At 36.8% G+C, this 26,239-nt stretch overlaps 1 protein-coding gene across 1 annotated transcript in view; it reads left to right on the forward strand.

Moving 5' to 3' along the window:
• Positions 1 to 26,239, forward strand: part of UBE2H (ubiquitin conjugating enzyme E2 H) — a 102,799-nt gene that overhangs the window by 52,839 nt on the left and 23,721 nt on the right. Inside the window, exons 2-5 of the mRNA XM_057549784.1 lie at positions 7,323 to 7,399; positions 7,988 to 8,062; positions 24,768 to 24,807; positions 26,124 to 26,176. Coding sequence (XP_057405767.1) covers positions 7,323 to 7,399; positions 7,988 to 8,062; positions 24,768 to 24,807; positions 26,124 to 26,176 — 245 coding nt within the window. The remainder of the gene's footprint in view (positions 1 to 7,322; positions 7,400 to 7,987; positions 8,063 to 24,767; positions 24,808 to 26,123; positions 26,177 to 26,239) is intronic.

Consider the following 26,239-nt stretch of genomic DNA (forward strand, 5'->3'; position numbering starts at 1 on the left):
ATGATTTTCCCATTTAACATTTACTTAAATCTTGCCAGTGTTTACTTTGGTTTCTGACATGGAAGCTTTAAATGAAAGCATAAACTTGAGAGGAGAAAAAAAAAAAAAAGCCCCAAAACTCCAAAGGCTAGTATGATTTACAGTCTGCTGGGTGGTAATGAACATGCTTGCTATTTAACTTAACTTTTGCACTATCTTTGTAAAATTTAAGAAATAGGTGCATGCTACTTTTTACCCCTTAGTGAGTCTTAAGTGTTCAGTATATCGTAGTAAGTTGTCAAATTGTTTGCTTTACTTACTTCTGGACAATACATATTTATTTTGAAGAGGCTATTTTTAAATAAGTGATAACTCCCTCACTCTGAAGTTGTTCGGTTTAGTTGTAAACCTGCAAACATACAGCTAAAAATTATGTATTTTATTTATTGGAGAATGTATTGCTTAGAATTATTTACCCTTTTAAAAAAAAAAATTCCATGAACTTTGGTTATCTGATTTTTGCACCCTACCATAGATACATTTGAAGGAATGGTAGCCCAGTGCCAGCTCTCAAACGCAGCTAAAGAAGGAAGAGAAACTAGGAAAAGAACCTGCCAATCCCTTCAGCCTAACAGTATGGGAAATTTCTACTTCAGGAAATAAGTATATCCCTTACGGTTCCTAAGGGCATCATTGTATTTTGTAGTACTGTATAGCAACTATTATTCATAATGATGACTTAACATCAAGAAAGGCTTAAGGATATAGAAGGAAACTTAATATTTTAGATATTGTAAAAAAAAAAAAAGTGTTGTTTAAGTAAATTTTAGTCACGTGGAAATTAATTTAGTCAGAGTTTGTATATTTATTTTACGTTAAAAAAATTGAATTCCTGGTTGTGTCTGATGCTGAGCCAGGTACGTACCTTTGTAGATAGAGCATTTCATCTTCAACAATTCTGTTTGTGAGGTAGTAACCCCTCCCCAAAGTAAAGAAGCCCCCCCCTTTTTTTTTAGAGATTAAGAAACAAACTCCGAGTTAAGCAGTTTACAAGGTGACTCCTTTTAAATCGCAAGTTTCCCAAGCTGCTTACAGTATATTGCCTCTTGGTTCGTCCATTTATACTTCAGATTTAGCGTGTTCAGAACTGAACTTAGCATCTTTGTTCCACTTTGCCCTTAATAGTATCACCTCGTCTCTCTGACAAGGCTAAATCTATCCTTAGATCTCAGACTGGCAACTTCAGTCTATGCCTGTCTTACAGCTTCATTCATGTGTTCATTTTATACATACTCTTTGGGTGCCTACTATGTGCCAGGTACTCTTCTAGGCACTAGGAAATGGCAGTGAACAAAATAGACAATCCCTGCCCCTATGGAGTTTGCATTGTAGTAGTAGGAGACAGTAAACTAAATGAAGTAAAATATGTAATATATTAATTAGTTGGTGGGAATGTAGTAGAATGAGTTGTAAATAGGGTGGTCCTAAAACGCTTCACTGAGAGAAAGGCATTGGAGCACGTGCTTTGTTTACATTTAGAAATTAGGAGATTGACAAATCTAGTTCTCTTGTTTCTCATGAGAATGAGACATTCTGGCAGTGTGGGAGATTTCTACTGGCTGTGCCATGTCTAGTTAGTTGCAAAGCCTGTGAGAGTCTACATTTAATCTCTCCCCTCACTCCCACGGCAGTTACCTTAGTTGAGGAGTTGAACATTTCTTTTCTCCTCTTCTGCTTTAACTGTTTGTCATTCCTTCAGCCAGTCCTATATACACGATAGCTTGGTTACCTACGTAAAGGACAGTTATGTGCACCATGCATAGCAATACCAACTGTCTCTGTCACCAGGTAAAATCCATGCTTTGGGGCCCCTTGTAATCTGGTCTTGGTCTACTTTCTAATACTTCCCATGGTCCACTCCTCAAAATATAAATGTAGTAGTCCCCATTCTCTGGACCTATCCTGTGCTTCTCTATCTTTGCTTTTAGTGCCTTCCCCCCATCTCTACATAATCATACACTATTCTTACAGCCTGTGTAAATCCTTGACTTTCCATAGCAAACCATCTCTCTCTTTCTACCTGCAACCTCTTCCTACTCTAAACTCTAATAGCACTTTATGCAAACTATTTTTTTTGCATTTACTTCTTAATGTACAGATCTCATGTTCTTTTTCTTTTTTTTTTTTTTTTGGTTTGCGTTGGGTCTTTGTTGCTGTGTGCGCGCGCTTTCTTTAGTTGTGGTGAGCGGGGGCTACTCTTCGTTGCGGTGTGCAGGCTCTTCATTGCAGTGGCTTCTCTTGTTGTGGAGCACGGGCTCTAGGCATGCAGGCTTCATTAGTTATGGCATGTGGGCTCCAGGGCACAGGCTCAGTAGTTGTGGTGCATGGGCTTAGTTGCATGCAGCATGTGGGATCTTCCCAGACCAGGGCTCAAACCTGCGTGCCCTACATTGGCAGGTGGATTCTTAACCACTGTGCCACCAGGGAAGTCCCTCATAAGCTCTTAAGAGAACTGCAGTAGCTAAGTTCTTCTAAAGTGTCATGCTTGTTAAATGCTAAAGTTCTGATAGCTGACTACATTAATTTTTCAGAACTTTTATTACGGAAAATTTCAAACTAGAGAGAACAATATAATGAAACCCCCATGTACCCATCACTCAGATTCAGTAATTGTTGACTCAGGGCCAATGTCCTATCTTCTGTACCTCTCTCTCCTAACTCTTCCCACACTGGGTTATTTTGAAGTAAATCCTGGACATACATTTTAATTAGTAAATATTTCAATTTATATCTCTAAAGGAGAAGGATTCTTTATAAACATAACACCCACAGTATTATTTTTGTGATATTTTGTACATTACTGGATTAGTAGACATACCCATATTTTTATCAAGAAAACTAGGTAGTGAAGGTTGCCCAGTTTCTTCAACTTTCGTAATGTGATTAATCTCAAGGAGAGTTGGAAGCGGACTGGTCTGAACATGTGGACAGAAAGCCCACACAAATTGCTTTTACCTTCTGTACAGAAGAAGCCCGTTCTTTATCCTAGTCCCTTACTGCCATGGGCACAGCTCAGGGAGGCCACCTTCCTTTATCTTACAAACTCACTATCAGCAAATTTAGGAAACAATGCTGTCTGAATCCTTGACCTGCTAACAGGCTTAGCCCTTGGCTCCCTTTCTGGAAAATCCCAGAAGTATATAAAAATCATTTCTAAAATCCCGACAGACACGTTTTGCCAAGAATGTCAGTTATCTCTTGACGGTTTGGCATTAACCTTTAAATATTACATTGTGTAATCATAATGCCATTCAGGGAAAATAAGTTGGTGGGTGGCTGGCATTTTAAAAGTGAAATGAACTTGGGTTCCTGGGAATGTTAATCATTATTCTACTGAAAATGCTGACATTCCTTAATAGTGAAATGCTAAGTAAGTAAAAAGCAGTATTTTACCAATAACTTAGAGGTGAGTAAAATGTGATTTTTATGGGTTTATTTAACATATTTTTACCAGAATGGTATCTGAAGGATATTTTATATTTTCAAGCTTTGAAAGTGAGAAAGTAATGAAGGAACCTTCTAGTGAGTTCCCACCAGGCTACTAGCCTGACCAGCACATCTCAGAAATAGATCATTGTAACCTGTCATTGTAACCTGCCTTCTCATTTGCCTTCCTTGCCCTTGACTTTGCAGCAGGGAGCAGAAAGAAACTCATGGCCTCTACCATAAATATACATGGTAACAGTAGTCAAGTAATTTTATATTTTTTGTGGGTAAGTCATTCATTCATGGTGATGGAATGGCTTATTTTTAATGCTGTGTTTTTCTTTCAACTAAACTTAAATTCTTTTTTTCCATCTGATTTAGTGTCTGTACCACTCCAAGGCAGCATAAATTTAGTACAGCTTCTTCATTTTACCAACTTGGTAGAAGTTTTTAAAGGTTTCATTCAGTTTACTTTTAGCTTTTCATATGAAATGGACTATAAGAACTCTTTAATTTACAGTATAATGTGTAATTAAAGACAGACCCAGTGTATCTGGAATGTGGGTTATACCAGGGATCGTGGGAAAGAGGAGGTTTGGAGCATTAATTTCTAATCTCATTTTCACATGACCTTTTCGAAAGGAGAATCTTCTTTGAAAAGTAGGTAACAGCATGGACTAAATCCCAAACAGATCACAAAATGGAAGAAACCCAGATTAACTGCATCTACATAAAAGATAGAAAAGATATCTTCAGTTTTCTAGAGGGGACATTCATGTGGATAACTTATAATTTTAAATGATTAAGAGTAATTGCTGTAGATCAGTGTCATTCATAGCAAGTTAGGTCTGATTGATAGGGAATGCTGCTTTTACAGATTTTTATATTGTAAAATTAGTTTGACTTCTTTTGTTAAACTCATTTAATCCTCTACCTTACTCCATTATTATCCTTGCAAATTTATTTAGTTTAATGTCTGAGATATCTTTATATGTGGTACTACAGTGTATTCATTTTGACTACTTCTGGATACCCCAAGTTAAGCAGAAACATACATTAGAGGAGCTCTGGGTGGGGAGAAGACACTAGTAAACACTAATAGACACTAGTAGCAGCCTGTTGCATAAATGGCTTACAATTCTTTTTCCTATTGATAAATACTTAAATTATTTTCATTTTAAAAAATTAAATAAAAAATATCTGTACGTGTATCAGATAGTCTTATATTTTGTAAACTTCTTTTATTAAATAAGAACATATGTACAAAAAGTGCACAAATCATTTTTGTAGCTCATTGATAAATGGGACTATAAATAAAAGTGTAATCGACACTCTAGTAGAAGTCCCCCTCAAACCCCTTTCCAATGACCAGGCCCCACTAGAGGGTGACCACTATCCTAATTTCTAACACCTTGATTCATTTAGCCTGTTTGAAATGTGTGTAGATGGAATCATATTGTATGTGCTCTTTGGTATCTGCTTTCTTTCACTTACTGTAATATCTTTGAGACTCATCCATTTACATGTAGCAGTTAATTTTTTATTGCCGTGTAATATTCTGTTGGGTGACTGTACCATAATTTATCCTCTTTACTGTTGACGAACTTTTGGGTTGTAACCTAATTTTTGGATATCACAAGTAGTGCTATACGAACATTCTTAAACGTGTTTTGGTGAACATAGCTATTCCTGTCTACTGGGAATAGTGCTGATGAGTGTGGGACATGCATGTGTGCAGCTTTATCGTGCCAACAGTTTTCCAAAGTGGTTGAAACCGTATCACACTCCCACCAGCAGTGTCTGTTTTTTGTTTTTTTAAAAATAACTTCAAAGAAGTGAAATTTGAGTAAAAGAGTAAATTCATTTTAAGTTTTAGAGTACAGTGCTAAATTTGTCCTCAAGAATACCAATTTATACTCCACTGAATACTGGCTTTTATCTAGCTCTTTCATCTTTATCAATTAATAGTGGAAAATATCTCATTTTTAAACTAATGAGTTGGACTTTTTATGGCTTAATTTCAGTTTTCTTAACTTGGCTCGTCTGGTCTTTTCTTTTTAGTTTGTCCTTTGTCCTAACTTTATTTTTTATAATATGGAAGTTTTAAATGTGTGTGTGTGCTTGCATCTGCTGATTTTTCCCTCTGTGGTTTCTGGCTTTGGTGTCATTCTTAAGAAAGCCTTTTTATCCCCAAGGTTTTTTTGTTTGTTTTTTTGAGAACTTAATTATTTGTAATTAACTCTGTTTATTGTAACTAGATTTGACTTTTACTAACACAAGGGAGCTTTTTTGGTTGTTTTTGTCTTAAAACAATTTAAACATGTACTTTAATTTATTACATTAGCATTAGCTTTGGAATATTTTGTAAGGAGGTGCCAGGAAGAATTTAGTACACCAAAGCATGCATGCATGTGTCATTTGACCATGAGAAATGAAGCCAGTTTTCCAATGTGGATACTATTTGAATCCTTTCAGTGTGCATGTTATTAAAATAGTTAGTTTTCAAAAAGAATGAGATGAAATAGATTGAATTATCTTATTATTTAATATCTCTAGTGGATAGTGTTCATTGCTCTTGAGCAAGGACTTTGCCAAAAATACACCTGGCCTCTGTTCTGTGGCCTACAGGACAAAGGATTGGCGAGCCAAATACTTAATTTCAAGCCTTTAAAACTAACATTTTTCTCTATTTAAGAGATCACTTAAAATTTCTTTGGCTTTTTTTCTTTTGTATAATAGTACACATAATTAAAATGTAATTTGCACTGGTGGTTGAGAAAGATGAGACCAGTCTGTCATATCTGGTTGTTGTTGGTGGTTTTTTTTAAGGTTACAGTGGGATTTGAGAGCTCCCTAAAGCCCCCACCATCTAAAATTTTTCTCAGTAGAGTCATTATTGGGTTAGACCACAAAGCAGAGACAAAACAGATATTAAGCCAGTAGCCCTCTCTTCTGCTGATGTGGGTTGGTTTGGTTTCTATAATCGAATCTTAGTACCTTAAAGGGGTGGGTCTCGGGACAAGTAAATTTTTGAGGAAGGGAACACAGAAGTGTTAGTGCTCTGTGATTCCAGCCCCGAGCACATAAGAACCTAGAGGCCAGTCTCAAGGGGATGGAAAAGAGGGAGGAAAAGAGTAGGTGAAAATAAATACTACAGATAAGATTTAAAAAAAAAAAATTTTTTTTTGTTTGCTTGTCTTTTGCATTTAGCAATGCTACTTATAGCAAGGTTATATCACTAGTTATTTAGATTATTCTCTAAGCCAGGGAGAAAATTATGGGGACTTCCTTAGTAAATGTGTAATTTTAGGAGCACAACATTTCCAGTTCACGAGGATCGGTGTTTTGCTGAGTGCTTGAATTTGACTAAAGGAAATGCTGGATTTATGTTAGAGGATCATTGGGGATAGGTTGGGGTGGGGACAGTACGGAGGGGAGAAAAACTAAAATTAAGTGCCTATTTTTCATTTACTTATATATACAATGTGGTCTTACACATTTTACATACTTAACCCATTTAATCTTCACAGAGATCTGTAAAGTGGTGTTTTCCTGATTTGCAAAGGAGAACAAAAGGCTCAGGGAGTGAGTTTACATTATTTTGTCTAGGGTCAAACTCAGTATATGGCAGTTCTAGGATTTGACCACCAGCTTCTCTGAATCTAAAGCTCATTCATATTCTTTTCACAAGAATGTATATTGCCTTTTAAATTACAAGAATTATTATTCATATTTTATATTTTATTGCTTTCATATAAAATGTTGGTAACACTTTAAATGGCATATCTTGGGGAAGCCATCTTTAGTTCTTCTGGGTAATATAAAGCCTGTGTAATTTCCTTTACCTTCCACCTTAGCATCGAGAGTAAGCATGAGGTTACAATCCTAGGAGGACTCAATGAATTTGTAGTGAAGTTTTATGGACCACAAGGAAGTAAGTATATGTGTTGGTATGTGTTTTTTATTACAATCTTTTACTCTATTCCTTAATAGACAGTGAGAATATCAGGGGAGATGGTGATATGTGTAGTTTTTGAAAAGTAAATTTAATTGAATTCTAGAAGCAGTGAGGAAATCTTGCTCTTATCATAATTACTTTATATGCTTTTCTCTTTTATCTCTGTGTGACAGTATTAAACATGAATTGTGAATTCTGGGTTTTGTGGAAATGTTTTCTGTTGCTGTTTTTTGGGGGTGGGGTGGGCATGGTATAGATTGAGACAGTAGGCTATTACTTACCAAATAACTGAACAGTGTTTGATACTTTAAAGAATCAGGTTAATTTGGGGGAGAAAATGAACCTTTGCTAACTCTAGATTTTTTAAAGAAAAGTATTATAATTGAACATAGAGGACCTACTAGTTATAGTAGTTAGTTAGTTATAAGAGTTCCCTGACTCTTGAAGGAATTAATTTGCAAGGTTCTCAAAACAGGTTAGGATTTAATGTTTAACTTACACTCAGATTTATCTTCTGATTTGGAGACACAATCCTAATGTTTAACTTTTTTGCTTTTATTTCAGCACCGTATGAAGGTGGAGTATGGAAAGTTAGAGTGGATCTTCCTGATAAATACCCTTTCAAATCTCCATCTATAGGTATGTAACTACCCAGTTTCTCTCCTTAGAGAGTTTTGAAATGGAAAAAAAAAAAATCCTACGTTTTATGGGAGATCATTAATTCCAGAAATATTTACTTAACTGAATTTTTTCCTTTTTTGGCTTAGGTTAATTAGTAATTTGGGGAGGGGGGTACTTCCATAGTGTGATAGAAGATGTTTAAATATACCTTTTGCATGCTTGTAATGACTATAACTCTAGATTTTTCTGTCTGTTAGGGTCAGATTAAACAATTTTAAGACCCACTGTCCATTCAGGCTATTAGCAGTAAAATAATAAACATCTTAAATCTCATTTTAAATGCCAGATTGTTGGAATTAATATTTTACAGTGCCTATTCTAATTCTGCCATTTAAAAATCCTGTGTATATCCTACTTTACTTTTGTTCACTCCAACTCTGGGTACCCTTTTCCATTCTCTACATTCCCAATCTTTTTAGCCCTCTAAACAGCTAAAGAAAGTAGAGAAGAAACCCCAGTGGGGTTGTATAAAGGGTATTTTTTTCCTCACCTTCATCTTCTGCCCTAATTGGTGATATTAACCTATTACCACTGTTAAGGCATTTAGTAACAATTTAGGTATTTTAGCATAAGATGCTATAGAGGTATATTTGATTGAAGATTGATACCTTTAAATATTTTGAGACTGTAGAATGGTAGTAACTTAGCTAACTTAAGCCAACTTTTAAAAATTTCATTCTGTAGATGATTTTAAAATGTTATAAAATATTGACCAATTTTAAGAAATGTTATAAAATATTGACCAATTTTAAGAAGGAAGAAGAAAATAAAATTGGAATATATTAGAGCATTCTCTGTCACACTGAACTGCATGTTCAGAATTGTTAGGTTCAGATATCTTGCTACTGCTGTGGGCTTGTCTTCAGAGCTAATGCCAGAACTCTTGGAATTTAGACTCCCCCCGCCCCCACCCCAAAAGGGTTTTTTAAAAGAGGTGGACCAAAGACATTCTGAGCTTTATGTTTTGATTCTAGGCCCCCACATTTCTGTCTAGGATAAATAATGCAGGAACGTTAGAATAGTCACAGGCTAATTCCCAGTCAGATGCAACGGCCTAGCCCCCTGACATCTAGCTACTTTATATGTTTTAGAATTTTATGCTATAAAAATACTACAGAGCATCTATAATCCCTTCTTAGGCTGGGTTTCTTAGTGCTCATTTTAAGAACAAACTGGTGGTTTCCTCTTAAGGGCCCTTAAGTTGAGTTTTTAAACTCAGTAATTGAGAAGATACTTCATGGATAATTGAATTGGAAATCTCCCCATTGCTATAAGGGCCTCCAAGTTTTAGAGTTATCAGCTGGTGATATAGGAAGAGTGCTGTGAGGTGCTGAATCTTTGAGACAATCCCTGAGTGTATCTGACTTAATACCTTAGCATACTTGGGACACCAGCCCTTTCTCAGTTCCATTCCAGTGTGGTGGAATGTAGGTTTCACTCAGTTCGGGAGGGCTTTAGTGTCACATTGTGGTTCCCTATCCCCCATTTGTCTTTTAACTTTAGGCTGTTTGTTTCTATACAGGCATTTAAAACTTTTATGTAGTTGAGTGGTATGATCTTTAAACCTTTACAAACAGAATGTCCAAACCATGTAAATTCATTCAAATATATTTCATACGTACCTGTTTACTTAAAGACTAAAAATTGGCTTGCTAAATCTAGTTTTGTTACCCTAGATTCCTAGTCAGAAAGGAAACAGTATAGCTTGTTGAAACTAACAGTGAACCTATAGAAATGCAATTACATATCCTGTAGAAATGTAGTTTTTTCTCAAGTCTTGTCTTAACATATATTTCCAGGTAATATAATTATTTCATCATAACTTTCAAAGTGTAAATATCTAAACTTCAGACATTGTTTATTAACTAATGGCACAACAGAAGCCTCTGTACTTTCTTAAATTAATGATGTAACATGAAATTGGTTAGGACAAATGACTAGGCTAATTTAACTTCTTTATAATTTTTCCTTTGCCTTTCTGTGTGCTTTTAGAACTTCGTAATACCTACAAATGTGTACCATATTCTCTTAGGGAAGTAGATCTAGTTGAAATATTTGTACAAGCTGTCCTTGTTTCCTCCAAAGGAAGATTGCATAAGAGAGTTTTAATCAGTTGTGTGGGGTGACCCATTTTCAGGTCGTCAACAATGTAATTACTGTTAGAATGTGCTTTAAACATTTTGAGAGGTAGTGGCTCATGTAGAATAGGCAAAGATTCCTTTTTGAATTGTATAGATAGTTGCAGAATTATACAGAAGGGCAAGGAGATAAGATAAATCCAACTTCACTGCTCTTTTTAAACCCTGCCTCTATAGTATCTAGGCAGGCATACCCTTCTTTCTGAGCCAAATTTTGAGATGTGCAAATTTAGATTAAGTATTTTAATGTTTAGCTCTTGGAATTTTAAAGTATATATGTATATATACTTTTTTGTTTAATATTACTATGTATTTTTTTAATTGTATAAATGCTCCATATCCATAGTAGGAATGTAAGAAGGTCCAGGTGAGCAAAAGTAAAGAAAAATTAAAATGTCTTATAATCCTGTCCCTCAATAGATATCATTATTTGCATAAAGTGCATAAAAATATACTTTAAACCATTTTTCTATGCATGTATAAGTGTATATGCAATGTAATTTGACAGGCTCATCTTTGGTATATACTCCAAATACAGTTTTAGAGAGTTTTCAGTAGTTACATGATTGCATGAGGTATAACTAAAAATGTCCTTTTAGAAACAGTTTACGTCTTTCAGTAAGTTTTTCCCCCCAAATAACAATAAACTCCCTCAACTCCTCTTTGGAAAGAGAAGGAATATAAACAGACTCCTGGGGAAGTTATGAGCTTACTCTTACAATGCCGTCATTGTTCCAAACATCTTAAGCTCATCTTCTGGAATTTTACATTCTCTTTGAATATCATGAGTGATGGCAAATCTTGATGCTTTGAAGCTGGATATAAATTTTTGAAATGGCTAAAGGTCATTTAATTCTAGAGAATAAGATGAATTGAAAAACAAAGTAACATCAGTTGAAGTCTAAAATGATATATGATTGTGAAAGTGACTTAAGTTTAAGGATTATGATTTTCTTTTAAACTGGCCCTATGGGCTCTTTCAAAAGGAAATTATAAAACTCCTTTAATCAATTGTAATGTCATTGAAATATTTGCATCGTTTTCCAGAGAGACTGCTTTGATGTAAATCATATTTGAATCTTTAAGTCCTGATTTATTTGAAAGTACAGACTTTTATCTTTTTCATTCAGAAACATTCCTAGAATGCTAGCAGTGCTGCTGGGTGTGTCACTGTGTAGTTAGGAGAATGTGATTGGTCAGTGGACTGGTTCAGGAAAGAGTGGGAAAGAATGGTTCTGGCCCTGGTTCTCCTTGACTGTGAGAATGATACTTATCAGAACTGTTGTTTCCTCTTCTAGAAAATGAGATAGTGGAATTAAATGAACTCTGCATGTTTGATACTGACCAATGTATTAAATACTCAGAATATATTGATATATGGCATTCTACCAGATACTTAGGAAGGCTGTATAAGGCTTTCACTAGTTGGGAGGAAAAAATCAACACATATAAAATACTGCATTTGCTTTAGTGACAGCATTTCCTTGCTTTTTAGGACAAGTGTGAGTTAGCAGCTCAGTTGAGGAAGAAAGAGTATATGGAGGAGATAGGCTTTTACAAGAATTGTATTTCACGTATTGAGAATAGAGTCTTCGCAAAGCTTCAGAGATGTGAAGGTGAACATAAGGACTTTACAAATACTCTTTCAAAACCCAAGTAGTGCCCAGCCCATGAAGATTATGTTATATGCAAAGGAGTTGCTACAGAGACTGCCATATTCTATACTTCTCCAGATTCACAGTTTTCAGTCGTTACACGTGTGCTCATCTACTATAAAGAAAGAGCTTTTATCCGTCAAAGAAAAGACTTGCAGTTGCTGTGTGGGGAAATAAAAATGAGTCATCTCATATATACAGAGGTCACATGGAGGAATTTTTTATAAAAATTAAAAATAATCGATAAGCATAGGATACAGATGGTTTGTGTCTAATCCAAAGAATGCAGATTAAAAAAATGAGAGAATATATGACTTATCAAATTGACAGGTTAAACATTGTTGGCAAAGGTATTATGATGTAGCCAACCTAACAGTATTTATTGATAAAATTTTGTATCCTTTGAGTGATTTTACTTAAAATAAGGAAATACCCAGAGATGTACACTCAGATTAATGTACAAGAGTATGTAAATTGCAGTGTTATTTTTAAAACTTAAAAGTTGGAAGCAACCTAAATCACCCAGTTGATAATAAAGTAGTTAAATTATGGTACATTTTAATGGACAAAATGTTTCACAACCATTACTCATATTTTAACACCATCTTTAAAGGAACACATAGGAGGGCATTCCCTGACCAACCAGTGGTTAGGACTTGGCACTGTCACTTCCAGGGACCTGGGTTCAATCCCTGGTCAGGGAACTAAGATTTTTGTAAGTCGCACGTGCAGCGTGGCCAAAAATAAATAAATGAATGAATGAATAAATAAATAATGGAACACACAGGAAAATGTATAACATTATATAGTGTAACAATAATTTTTTCCATGCAAATTCCAAGTATGAATGCCAAATATTGGCTATAGTTATCCATGGCTGTTAAGGGAATTAAAACCATTTTTCTGTAATTCCCAAATATTCTAGGGTAAGTTCCCTTTTATTATAAAAGTAAATATTTAAAAACATATGGCAAGTGCATGTCTTCTGAATGTCCTGTCTACATCTTTGTCTGAGTCTATGCTTTTCCTGTCTTTTGTTCTAGAAAGCCACCAGGCAATCCTTGGCCAGAATTCTCGCCTGGTAGCTTGCTAAGGGCCTGCTGACCCCCATGTTTCCCACCACCCTCCTTTCTTTTTTACCTTCAGTTTTAATTATTTGTGCGTGTAAGTGTACCTACTATTTCCTTTGTTTCTCTGCTTACAGTTTAGTTTACTCCATCTTGGAATAAACCTTTAAGTATAGCTATTCTCCACTCCTTTTCTTCCTTTCCCTTTTCCCTTCCCTTGTTACCTTGAGCAATTCTTATCTGCTTCTTTTTTCAGTCTGACTCCTCCACTTGTGTTTCCCTTTGTTCCATTTTTCTCTTCATATGAACCAAGAAGGCTCCCGTTTACAGCTAATAATAACAGTAATACTTTTTTTTTTTAACAGAAGGGGAGGGGAGAGTCTGTTCTCTTATTTTCAACAGGCAGAATTAAGCCTCTTATTTTTATTTTTATTTTTTATTTTTTAAATTTTATTTATTTATTTTTTGGCTGCGTTGGGTCTTCATTGCTGCACGCGGGGGCTACTCTTCGTTGTGGTGCGTGGGCTTCTCATTGCAGTGGCTTCTCTTGTTGCGGAGCACGGGCTCTAGGCGCGCGGGCTTCAGTAGTTGTGACTCGTGGGCTCTAGAGCACAGGCTTAGTAGTTGTGGCACACGGGCTTAGTTGCTCCGTGGCATGTGGGATCTTCCTGGACCAGGGATCGAACCTGTGTCCCCTGCATTGGCAGGTGGATCCTTAACCACTGCGCCACCAGGGAAGTCCAATAACAGTAATACTTTGGATAAACCTCACCCAAGGGGGCAAAATTATGTCTTCTGATAAAATACAACATAAAATATTAGATTTAAGCCTTTCAGCCTCTAAAGCAGCGGTCCCCAACCTTTTTGACACTAGGGACTGGATCTGTGGAAGACAATTTTTCCGCGGGGTTGCGGGGGGGCTCGGATGGTCCAGGTGGTAATGCAAGCGATGGGGAGTGGCAGATGAAGCTTCACTCACTCGCCCGCCGCTCACCTCTTGCTGTACGGCCCAGTTCCTAACAGACTGCTAGCAGTCCATGGCGGGGGTGTTGGGGACCTCTGGTCTAAAGGTCTTGAAAGTACCTTGAAAAGTTCCCTTCAAGATCTGCAGTAGTCTCCATCAGATCTACCTATTTTACTTAAACACTAGCATTCAAGAGAAAATTTTAAAGTTGTCGTTTAATCTTATTTTTAAATATCTACTAACTAGTATATTAATAGACATGTATTCTACTAATTTCAGATAGAACTATAGAGTATTTTAGAATCTTTTGCAGGTAACCATAAGACCAGCCTGGGAACTCTGTCACCATTTATACTTTTTTAAAATAGAAAACTCTTTTGTAAGAGCCAGCTAACAAGTCTAACTCACTTTTGAAACACTACCTGTGTGTATCTCCATATTAACAGTGAGGAGGACCCTCTCAGGAGCAAGCTATATGCGCTGTGTGTCTGGACTGTAATTTGATGATACCATAGCTGACTGTGTAAGAGGAATGGTTGGTTGAGAACAAGATTCTGGAGAGACCACTTAATGTGTTTGCCGAATGTTGATAAAATGGCCAGGGGAAAAAACAAGCTTATTCTGCAGTGTAATTGATGTCAATAGCATATGGCAAGAGCTAGCCAAGTCCATTTGAGTAAATAGAAACAAAACGAAAGAGTCATGGACAGTAACAAAAATTATAATGCTATTTTGAGCTCTACCAATGGCCTTTACAATTAGGTCAGACTATCATCTAAATAGAATGGTTTTAGGTCATTCTTTTCCAAAGGAAACTAGACTAGATAACCTGTCTGAGTTCCTTCTAAATTTCCCAATCTGCCACCAGTTTTTAATTAAAAGATATTATGATAATCAGTGCACCATATTCTTTTTACTTGTGCCAGTGATTAAAGGAAATGTTTTCACCTTTTTCACTGGCAGATTCACAGACTCTTCTGGCATAATACATTTTTTATTTCACTATGGCCAGAAATTACCTCACAGTATTTTTGGAATGGAGTTTTATAACATATGGTATGACTAACTGTAGAGCTTAGAATATTTACCATTTACTTTGTGTCTTCCTAGCTGGAAACATTGTACAGTTACTCCCTCAGGAACTACTGCGAGTAACTTAAGTGAGCCCTGCTTAGTCAGGAGTAGACCAGGATTGGGAGTAGAGAGGAGTGTGGCATGCATGAGAGGTTTGGGGTCAGTCGTTTAACAAAGACTACTTGAACCACTGTATTTCCACAAATAGGATGAATTCTTACACTGAGGAAGCAAAATTCCATTAAGATCACCTATATACTTCGCTACTTTTGCAACCTTCGGTTTGAATTTAGTTCCTGTTTCAGTTACATTCTAGTAGAAAAGTTTCCTAAAAAAATTTTTTTTAGATCATGCTATGAGAATGTAAGCCATTGTTAAAAGTTCTCCTTTTACTGGAGTTCTGAAAATGAGATTTTTCAGGATAGATTTTTGAAAAGATTATGTCTGGCAGCTGAGGCAGAACCTACTTTCTCATAAAATGGATACATCTCGCATCATGTCTTCTAATCAGCTCCACAAATTTATCAGATACCAACTGTGTGCAGGGCATTATTCTAGGTGCTAGGGATACAGAAGTGAACAAAGTGCTCTCTTGACCCTTAAATCCTTTTGTGATGGTCGTGGTGGGGGGAGATAAAGCAAAATTTTAAATGTCTGATAGCTTTATGCAGAGAACTGATGTGATAGAATTGACATGATAGCTATCTTAGGTTAGGTATTCAGGAAGGGCTTCTCTGACAAAGTAAATTTAAGCTGAGGTTTAAATGAAAAGGGGAAAAAAGCCAGCCCTGATGCTCCAGGGTCAGGGACGAGAGCATTTTAGGCAGAAGAAATTGTGAAGACAAAGACCCCGAGGCAGGAGCTTTGCATGCTCTGGGAAGAGAGATGAAGCTGGGAGGCTGGGTAGAGAGCGTGAGATAATGAGAAGGGGTCCAAGTGGTAGGCAGGGCGAGGTCCTGTAGAGCTTTGCTGGCCAGGTTAAATGGTTGAGTTATATTCTTAATGTAATGGAAAAAAATCATTGCAACATTTTAAACAGGTTCAGTGATCACTCTGCTGTTGTGGGGAAAGAGTAGAGATACTGGTGGTTTGGATCAAGGTGCCAAGGTTGAAAAACTCTGGTGTATTGGATTGGCCAAAAAGTTTGTTCGGTTTTAAGTAAAAATAAAAGACACATTTTCACTAACCGAATTCACTAACCGAATGAACTTTTTGGCCAACTCAATAGATACACATTACTTGAAGAAATCTATTATATAGAGGAAAGCATACAAATGAGGCTGTTACCTAGAGGAAGATAAAAGGAAGGCTCTACTTTTTATTTCTTGAATAGGAGATTTTGCTCCTTGCAGGGAGTTGTCTAGAAGAGAAGGAAAGCTTGGTGATGTTGGACATCAGGAGGAGAAGTAAAGGAGCAATGCCTTTGACGCTGTAGGAAGGGACAAGATCAGAACACAAATAGAAGACTGGTACTTGAGAAGACCATGAACGTGAACATTTGAGCAAGCTGTTGAGGCAGGAAAAATTAGCATGTGGGGGGGTGGATTTTGTTGGGGATGATGAGGGATCCTGCCAGTTGGCACCCATTTTCCCAAAAAAATGGGCAGGGCTATTAAATCAAAGTGAGAAATGGAGGGGCAAAGGGAATGGGAGATTTGCAGAATAATGGTAAAATGTCCAAGTCATTGGAGAATGGGGGAGCAAGCTACTAGAGAAAGAAGAGAGGAAAATTATAGGGGATGTTGAATCCACAAAAGTTGTTATAGAGCATACTTTTTAAAATTGGTATATTTGTTTACTGACATCTCTCCTCCCTGCCAACCCAAGAGATATAAACTCCATGAAGGCAGTTCCTGGGTCTGTTTTACTAAAAATCCGTCTCCCCAACTCCGGGCTTCATACATTGCCTGTTCTGCAGAAGAATATCTGCTGAGTGAGTTAGTGAATAAATGAGTGAATGCCTATTTAGAGACATCCTCAAGTCCAAGTAAGAATTGTGAATGATTGGTTTCCTCCAGTTGTAGATGGGTATTTTGGAGGGGAGAGGGCAGGGGATTTGCAGAGAATTGCCAGAGAGTGATGATGGTGAGAGCTCTTAAACCTAGTTAGGAGAAGGGGTGAAAATAAGAGGGTGGTAGGTAGGAATAAAGAGGGAGGGTCAATGGATTAGAGTTGACAGGTGAAAGAATTGTTCATGGGGTGGGAAGCTCTTTGACGAGGATAGGAGACTGTAGTGGGAGAGGGGATGTCTGAATTTGTGATTTTGGAAGTGAAGCTGTTTGTAGGGATGACAGACTTCAAGGCATGTCCTGGGAGTGTGAATGAGATAGAACCGAGGAAAGATCATTAAGAAGAAGCTTAGAGAACTGAGAGGCCCCAGGGTGTGAAGAGGGTGGTCTGTGTAGGTAATAATGTCACTAAAAATGACAGGAGTTGGTGGGGGAGAGACTTGGGGGCTTAGGTGCTGAAGTTCTCAATGATGGAAGAAGTCAGTAGTCAAATTGGCCCTGTCAATGAAAAACCTGTTGTTAGCGGTTTGTAATATCTAAATTTATTCAGCTTCATCTTGCTGTATAGCCAGAGTAAAAATAATAGTCGGCTTTGATTTCCCTTCCCCAGGCCACCTCTAAGGGGTAACCTTGGTTTTGCACATGCTTGCTTCTGTGAGAAGGTTTGTCCATTTCCTTCTTGAAGCTGGCTAATGTCAGTTTTAATTCTGCCTTTAACAATTCATTATTATATAATCTTTCCATTTGCTGTATAAAAGTTCCACCTAACTTGCTGTTTAGGTTAGTTCCTACTTGAACTTTAGTTCCTCTAGCTTTTGAGCTGGTTGGTTATTCTGACATCTTCTGGGCATAAAATTCATTTTCCCTTTAGGATTGGTGGTATAATGAAAACATATATTCTTAGCTTCATTTTTCTTTAGTTAAACTGAAATTCTTTAAAAAAAATAAGAGTAATATCTTAGTTCCCTTGGAAAAGCTTGTTCACACAGTTCAGGATTTGTTCATATTCTTGGTGTTGGTGAAAATCATCTTGCTGGAAGAAACTTTGGAGATTATATCATCCTGTTTCCTTATTTGAAGGATTGTAAAAATGAGACTCAGGAAGGCGGAGATATATTACTACTAATTAGTTGCAGAGTCTGCCTTCTAGCTTCCAGTCCAGTGTTTTTTCCATATGCCAAATGCAATCAGAACAATCTTTTTAATAGTAAATATTAGAGTAACTGTATTTGCCATTTCCAGTGTGATAGGGTTATAAAAAAAAACTAATATCCCATAATCAAAATACCTTCTAATGCTCTTGACAATTCCTAAAGGATTAAGAGATGGATATGTAGGGGCAGATATTTTCATTTTTAGGATGAGAAAAGTGAGATGAAATTACTTGCCTGAGCTCATGAGTTACTGGTCACATGCTGTGCATATATTCATTAAATCTTGGTGACAGTCCTGTGATATGTGGATACCATTATTTAACCCAGCTTTATGAATAGGGAGACAGAAAGGCAAAGAGATACAGTAGGTCTAAGTGGAACTTACGCAGTCTGACTGGAGCCTGATCTTTTAACCACGACTTTGTGTAGTAACAGTGGCAGAGACTTGAAATTAGGTCTCGAAATTTCAAGTCCAGTGTGTTCTGTCCATACTCTGCTGCCTCTGACCATGAAAATAAATCCTGCCTGATTCAGACAGTGTGGTTATATGAATGACCAGGAGAGTAAAAGATAAACTATGGAGACAGGAAAGAGATTACAATCTTCCAAAAATGGAAGTGCAGGAGAGTAGATTTAAGGCTGCAGGCTTTGGTAATCTGCTAGGTTGGTAGAAGAGTTATGCTGTTGAAGGATAACACTTCACCTTTTCTTAGTTATAAATGAATAAATGAACTTTTCTTATCCATCCAGCCCATTCCTCAGATTCCATATTATCAGAGAGAAAGGAAGAAACAGAAAAGAGGACCCCTTGTTGAGTTTAGATCTCCTGAACACACACAGGATCAGTTCAGAAGTTCCCATGACACAGGGCAATGAGAGTGAGCTCCTTGCTTGGTTCCTCACCCAAGAAGAGACCGGCCCAGGTCCATCTCTCCTGAGTAGGAAAGGCTCAGCTCTCGGAGGAGACTTCTGCCCGGGTGCAGGCTGCCACGGGCTGGGCCTGGCTGTCTGAGGTAAGATGAAAATCTATCTGAGGGTGCACCAATGCACCAAGCTGGCAGTATAGCTGTCACCAGTGAAGCTGGCAGCATCCCCACCCCTTTTTTATCTGGAACACCCTAACTCTGATCACCTCCTGCATGCTAGGAATGGAGATCCAAGTTATTGCCCTTAAAAAATTTAGTCTGAGATACTTCTAGGGGAGATAGGATTTAATCTTTAATAAATATATTTTAAATAATTATATCTACTTTAAAAATAGAGAATTAATCAGTTTCATTCTGAATGGTCTACTTTATGTGGGTATTTGTCCTGAAGATAGAATATCAGAGTAATTTAATATATTCATTTACTGTTTTCTCACAGGAATTCATAAGCTTATAATTAAATCATATCAGCCACAGCTGCCTCAACCATCTGCAGTCCAGGTTCATTTTACCTCTGGGATAAAGTTTTCATTTTTGCCTTTCGTGCTTTTCACCCATTTACCTTAGGGTGGATTTACCTTGTTTCATGAGTCACCTTGTTTGACCTCATTTCTTCAAGATTATTCTGGATGAAATTTCTGGATAGATGACTGGCCCTTAGGTATTTCATTCTACCCACAGATTTGATCACTAAAAATATCCCCACTTGTAAACGGAACAAAGATGGAAGTATAATTAATTTTTGCCTCTTTCATGTACATATTGACCTCAATATCAGTTATTCGAAAGTGTACAACTTTGTACAGATCCCCTCCTGGGATTGGACACAGAAACAGTCTGAAATAAAAAACAGTTTTCAGCATGACTCGGCACTGCGTTATTTACTTTCTCTGTTTATTAGCCTGTGGGTCAAGAGATTTGTTATTCTAGAGCAACTGAGTATTGGAGTGGAACAAGCAAAAGCATGGCATATTTTTCTATTTTAATAATCTGTGCTTTTGTTTTCTAAGATATGTAGTTTTTCATCAACTAAGCATGGTTTGGATTCCTCCTCCAGAATTATAAATTTCCTGATTCCCTTCTGATAAAAGACAGAGGACAGAGGTGGTGAGCTTTTTAGCTAAACAATTGTACCTGTTGTCCCCTTTTTTATAAATGTTTGAGCCATGCCAGAGAATAATTGTCCAAAAAATTTAAACAAAGGAGTTCTGAATTTTATCTGATCAAATCACTGAAATGTTATCATTAGAAAATGTCTGGTAGTGAATAAAATCTTAAATCATATGGATTAAAGGTGACTTGCTGCTTCCACTTATCATGTTTCCATAAAAGCAGTTTTCAAAATATGTTCTCTTAAAATATCTTCAAAATAGTTCCTGGTCAAATGGAAACAAGCGTTGGGAAAATTCTCTTGTTGCAGACAAATTCATTAATGTGGTGATAGCATTGCCAAAAGGAAGGAAAACATGCCAGGGCAAACACACTCAGTCCTGAGAACGTTCCTTCTCTGAATTCCTAGCCTGTTCTTTCTCTCCTCCCCTCCTTGTGCAGAAGTTCCATTGTTGCCATCATCATCCAGAATGTAAATAGCTTTGCCAGAAATGCTGCCCACAGCTTGTCCAAGGACAAATGTAAAGGAGATATAGATATATACAGATATAGATATATCTACCCCTTTCCATTTATTTGCATTGGGTATTTTTCTAACAATAGAAAAAGCCTGGTATAGGAAGAGATGAGTGTAGTGTGGAAATTGTTTTTGGTAGAAATGGTCTGGCTGTGCTTGTTCCTCAATAGCAAGTTTATAAACTCCATTTCTGCCTACTTTGGAATAGTCAGCGGATTTTGTGTCTCTTTGTGGTATTTTAGCATGTTAGTAACTTTGTATTATATATATTCTCCAGAATACCTATGTACCTAAAATGTGCCTCACAGAATTAATTTCCTTTATGGACTTAACCATTGGCCATTTCCCCTTAAGTCCTCTGTTCTCAGAGGTCTGGCCATTGTTACTAAATCCTAGATTTTAGAGCTGATGGTTCTTTTACAAACAGAATAAGAGTGGAGGTTTTGGAGATCATGTTGCCCAGCTGTTTCTCTTTGCAGGTAAGGAAGCAGACCCACAGAAGTGTAGGGACCTGATCAAGGCCTGCAGTTAATAGCGGAGTTGGGACTAGAAGCCAAATCCCTATTAGTACTTTTCTCTTTCCAGTCCGACTCTGCTCTCCACCTCAGAGCTCAGATGGGGTTTTATATTTAGCAGGGGCACTGGGGACTGGGCTCCAACCCATTTATTACTAAAGAATATGTTTACTAAGCCCTTTTAGGCCCTCTTTCTTATATAGTCTTGGACTCAACCAAGCCAAAATCTAGATTTAATTGAAAACAGTGTGGAAACTATATTGATTCCAAATGTAATCTCCAGACCTTGTACAGGAGGGAGGCAGGAACCTTAATCTTTCAGAGACAATTTTGGTAAACATTTAAAACTTTTTTCACCATAGCTATTTCCTTGACTTATACCTTTGAGGTTCCCTGTGACATCAAATTACTGAAGCTTCATTCTTTTTTTTTTTTAATTTTTTGTTGAAGTATAGTTGATTTACAATGTTGTGTTAATTTCTGCTCTACAGCAAAGTGATTCAGTTATACGTATATACATTCTTTTTTTACATTCTTTTCCCTTATGGTTTATCATAGGATATTGACTATAGTTCCCTGTGCTATACAGTAGGACCTTGTTGTTTATCCATCCTATATATAATAGCTTACATCTGCTCACCCCAACCTCCCACTCCATCCCTCCCCCAACCCCCTCGGCAGCCACCAGTTTGTTCTCTACATCCATGATTCTGTTTCTGCTTCGTAGGTGGGTTCATTTGTGTCGTATTTTAGATTCCACATGTAAGTGATATCATATGGTATTTGTCTTTCTGACTTACTTCACTTAGTTTAATAATCTCTAGTTGCATCCACGTTGCTGCAAATGGCATTATTTTGTTCTTTTTTATGGCTGAGTAGTATTCTATTGTATATATGTACTACATCTTTTTATCCATTCATCTGTCGGTTGACATTTAGGTTGTTGCCATGTCTTGACTATTGTGAATAGTGATGCTGTGAACATAGGGGTGCATGTATCTTTTTGAATTATAGTTTTGTCTGGGTATATACACAGGAGTGGGATTGCTGGATCATATGGTGATTCTACTTTTAGTTTTCTGAAGCTTCATTCCTTCTAACCCATTTCCATTGCTGCGATCCTACTTCTGGTATAGGGGTGGGGGTGGTTTAAAAAGGATAACGGAGAAAATATCCCCACCACTAAGAACTAAGCACTGTTGATATTTGTACATATTTGTTTCCAGTTGTTTATCTATGTGCACACATTTTAAAATACCAGGGCAAATAATATACAAGCACATAATATCTTTTTAGTATGTGTGCTGCCGAAGCAAGAACTAGCTCTTTTTTAAAGGAATGTAGTTTTACAGATAAATTCATCTTTAATCACCATTCCTCATTCTGTTACCTATTCCCACCATGACCTTGGCCCTGCACCCTCACTAAAATAATTACTCTTATAAATTTGGTATATGTTGGTCCAATACAGTTTTCTGTACTCGTTACCATAGAGAATATGTAGTGTTGCTTTGTTTTAGTTTATGTAAATGGTATCATGCTGTAAATATATCATCCTGCAACTTTTTTGTTTCCCCTCAGCTTTGGCTCTATCCTAATTGATACATACTGACCTAGTTCACTACCTTGGCTGTATAGGACTCCCAGTATAAGGATCTACTACAGTCTCTCCCATCCCTTGTTGATGGGGTTGAACTTGGTTCTTGGCTTTTATAAACACTGCTGCAACAGATATCCTCGTTGCCTTCTTGGACACATGTATTAGTGTTTTTCTGAGGTTCGATAGAATTTTTATTCTGCTTTTTCTTCTCTTAACATTAAGGCATGAACATTTCCATTGGCTTAGTATAATCGCCTCATAAACACATACCTTGTGCATCTAGACTTTGAAACACCTTGAATGAAAAATGAATATGAAATAGTAATTGGACACAAATCTTTTTGCGTCAGAGTAATTTAAACATTGCATGGGCTCTCTTGATAGTAGTAGATAAAACATTAAGCTATTTCAACACAAAAGATTAAAAAACAAAAATTGGAAGCATGATTAGTACTTGGAGTGGCTAGAGCACGTGAGGATTGGAATGCCTAGGATTTCATATAGTCTCATCCCTGTTTTCTAAGTCTAGAGAAGTTTCTTAGCTTTTTGGAGATGACCTCTGTCACACCTCATCCTTGAGGATCTTCCTTTGATGCCACTTGTCTGCATCTTTCCTGACATCTTCCTCTCCTCATACATGCTTCCCCTGTCACCTCTTTGCACACTGCAGTTATTTCTTTGTGTGTCTTGTCCCATTGCTCCAGTGACCTCCTCGATAATAGAGTACTGTCTTTATTTGGTTTTGTTCCCTAAATAAGCACAGTGCCTGACACATAGATGTTGACCAAATATATTTTGAATGAATGAAAGAGAACATGTGAGGTGGGAGTGGGGTGAGGGAGGGTGGGATTGGGACGTGGTGATAGCCACTTAATGAGGAACTTCAATTTATTGAAAGGAGGGTACGGAATAAGGAAGTCTAAAAAGGAAGTAAGGGGACTTCTCTGGCGGTCCAGTGGTTAAGACTCCGTGCTGCCATTGCGGGGGCACGGGTTCAGTCCCTAGTCAGGGAACTAAGATCCCGCATGCTGTGTGGCACGGCCAAAAAAAAAAAAAAATTAAATTAAATTTAAAAAAGGAAGTAAGGCGATAAGGATGACAAAATGAGAGCTTTGACAGTGGATCTCTGCTTTAGAATACTGTCATTTGCTTGTATACAAACTGATTAAATCACTGGTTTTGAGTTAGAAAATAATTTCTTTTTGGAATTTAAATATCAATATATTTGTTTAAAAGTCTATACATACTTGTTTTTCTAGGAATAAATCAAAAAATTTGAATTCCTGACAGATATAGCCATCTTACAGAATTTTTTTAAACACCTTGCCTAATTTCTTGGTTGCCCCAATTTTAATCAAAACTGGGTTTCCTGGAATGAGTAGACTAAAGTTAAAGGAAATATTTTGGTCACTGTTCTTATGAAATCCTTTGCGGTATGGAAGCGGTACTCCTTTAGCATTTCAGCAGCTTCATTCATGTTCCGCACACGGTGTAGCACAATGATACCAGTAACTGAGCTTCGGAAGGAGAAGTTCAAATGCAGAACCTCCACATTTAGTGATTGAACAATAAAACTTTGGGGAGGAAAGTCAGAGTAGCTTTCTTAACTTTTATCATGGCACTAGTTATAAACCATTTAGTACTATAAATTTTCTTGACAAGTACCGTCATAGCTCAGAAAATAATTTCTTGTAATGATTATTTTGTATTAGAAGCTGCATTGCTCTCAAAGTTTGCTCATTTGATTAGTAGAACTCTGATGTATTTTAAGTAACTGACACAGTCAAGAGAAATATAGTCTTACCAGTAACCAAAGATCTAAGATTGAAAGTAATGAGTTATCCTAATACTGAAATTGTTTCCAGTACTGAAATACTTTAAAACTAATTGTTCTCTGGATACTTTTTGCTGCTAATTAACATCTCTTTTTACAGGATTCATGAATAAAATTTTCCATCCCAACATTGATGAAGCGTAAGTAACTGTTTAAAAATGTTTAAATCTTAGCAGCAACTGCTCTTGGTTAGAGTTCATCTCTCTGTTATAAAAAAGCCTCAATTATCTTTTTGGACTTTAACAACAGATAGGACTGTAAGAATGGTCACTTCCATTATAGAATCCAGGAATACGATATTCTAACTTAGTTCAGGGTCCACTATTGGACTGCTTGGTTTTTTCCACTGTCGTGAATGGGTCCTTCATTTTCCTTGATATCCAGCTAACATTTGTAATATTCCATATCTCTATTCTCTTTGTATAGACCCTGTCCCGAGATCTGTCTTCAGTGTACATATTATATTATTTTCAGCACTTAAAGTATTTCTCAGTCCTTGAGAGTAAAGCAAGCAGTTAATGAATCTTAATTATCCCTTTCTTTCCTTCTCATATTTTATTAGTGATATTTTAAAATGTGATATCAGTGCCTCCTATTTTATACTTCCAGTGCTATTTAGAATACTATTTGTCCTGCAGTTTTTCCTTGTCATGGCACTAAATTTTGATATTACACATACGCACACACGTGCATACATATGAAGTATTCTGAACTCTGAGAGGTTGTATGTATATATATACATCGTGCCTCATTGTCCTTTAATACTTACATGTATCAGTCATCTTAACAAGGATGTTCTCTTATGTAACTGCAGTATAGTTGTCAGATTCAGGAATTGAATATTAATGCAGTACTTTTTCATCTACTGCCATATTCTGGTAATGGACTTTTTAGCACTTTTTTTTTTTTTTTCATTCATTAAAGGATCTAGTCCAGTATCATCTATTGCATTTAGTTGTCATGTTTCTTTAAACTACTTCAATCTGAAACCATTCCTCAGCTTTTTATAAAACTGACATTTTTAAGGAATAAAGACCAGTTATTTCATACTGTCCCTCAATTTGGGTTTGTCTGATTTTTCCTTATCATTAGGTTCAGAGTATGCTCTTAAGGCCAGAAAACCAAAAAGTGAGATTGTGTCCTCCTCAGGGTATCCTCTTTGGAGGCACACAGGTTTGTCTGCCCTGATAACCAGTGTTAATTCTCATCACGTGGTTAAGGTGTTGTCTGGTTTCTCCATTGTGTAGTTACTGGTTTTCCCTTTCAGTCTGTCAGTAGACACTTCAGACTTTGTGTATATTCTGCTCCTCATCATGTTTTCCCCAATTGGGATTCTCTGGGGGGGTTTTTTAATGATCTATTAAAAATATTTTTCCTGATGATTAAACTAGTTGCCAGATACATGCAACTAACTTTCTAATTTTTTAAAAAATGCCATTCTTTCCATCTGTTTCAGGTCAGGAACTGTGTGTCTAGATGTAATTAATCAAACTTGGACAGCTCTCTATGGTGAGTTTGGCCATGGAATATTTTTTAGAGATGTTGAGACACTGCCTAAAAAAATGTTGTTTG

This window comes from Balaenoptera acutorostrata, chromosome 7 (assembly GCF_949987535.1).
Source record: "Balaenoptera acutorostrata chromosome 7, mBalAcu1.1, whole genome shotgun sequence".
NCBI classification, from domain to species: Eukaryota; Metazoa; Chordata; class Mammalia; order Artiodactyla; family Balaenopteridae; genus Balaenoptera; species Balaenoptera acutorostrata.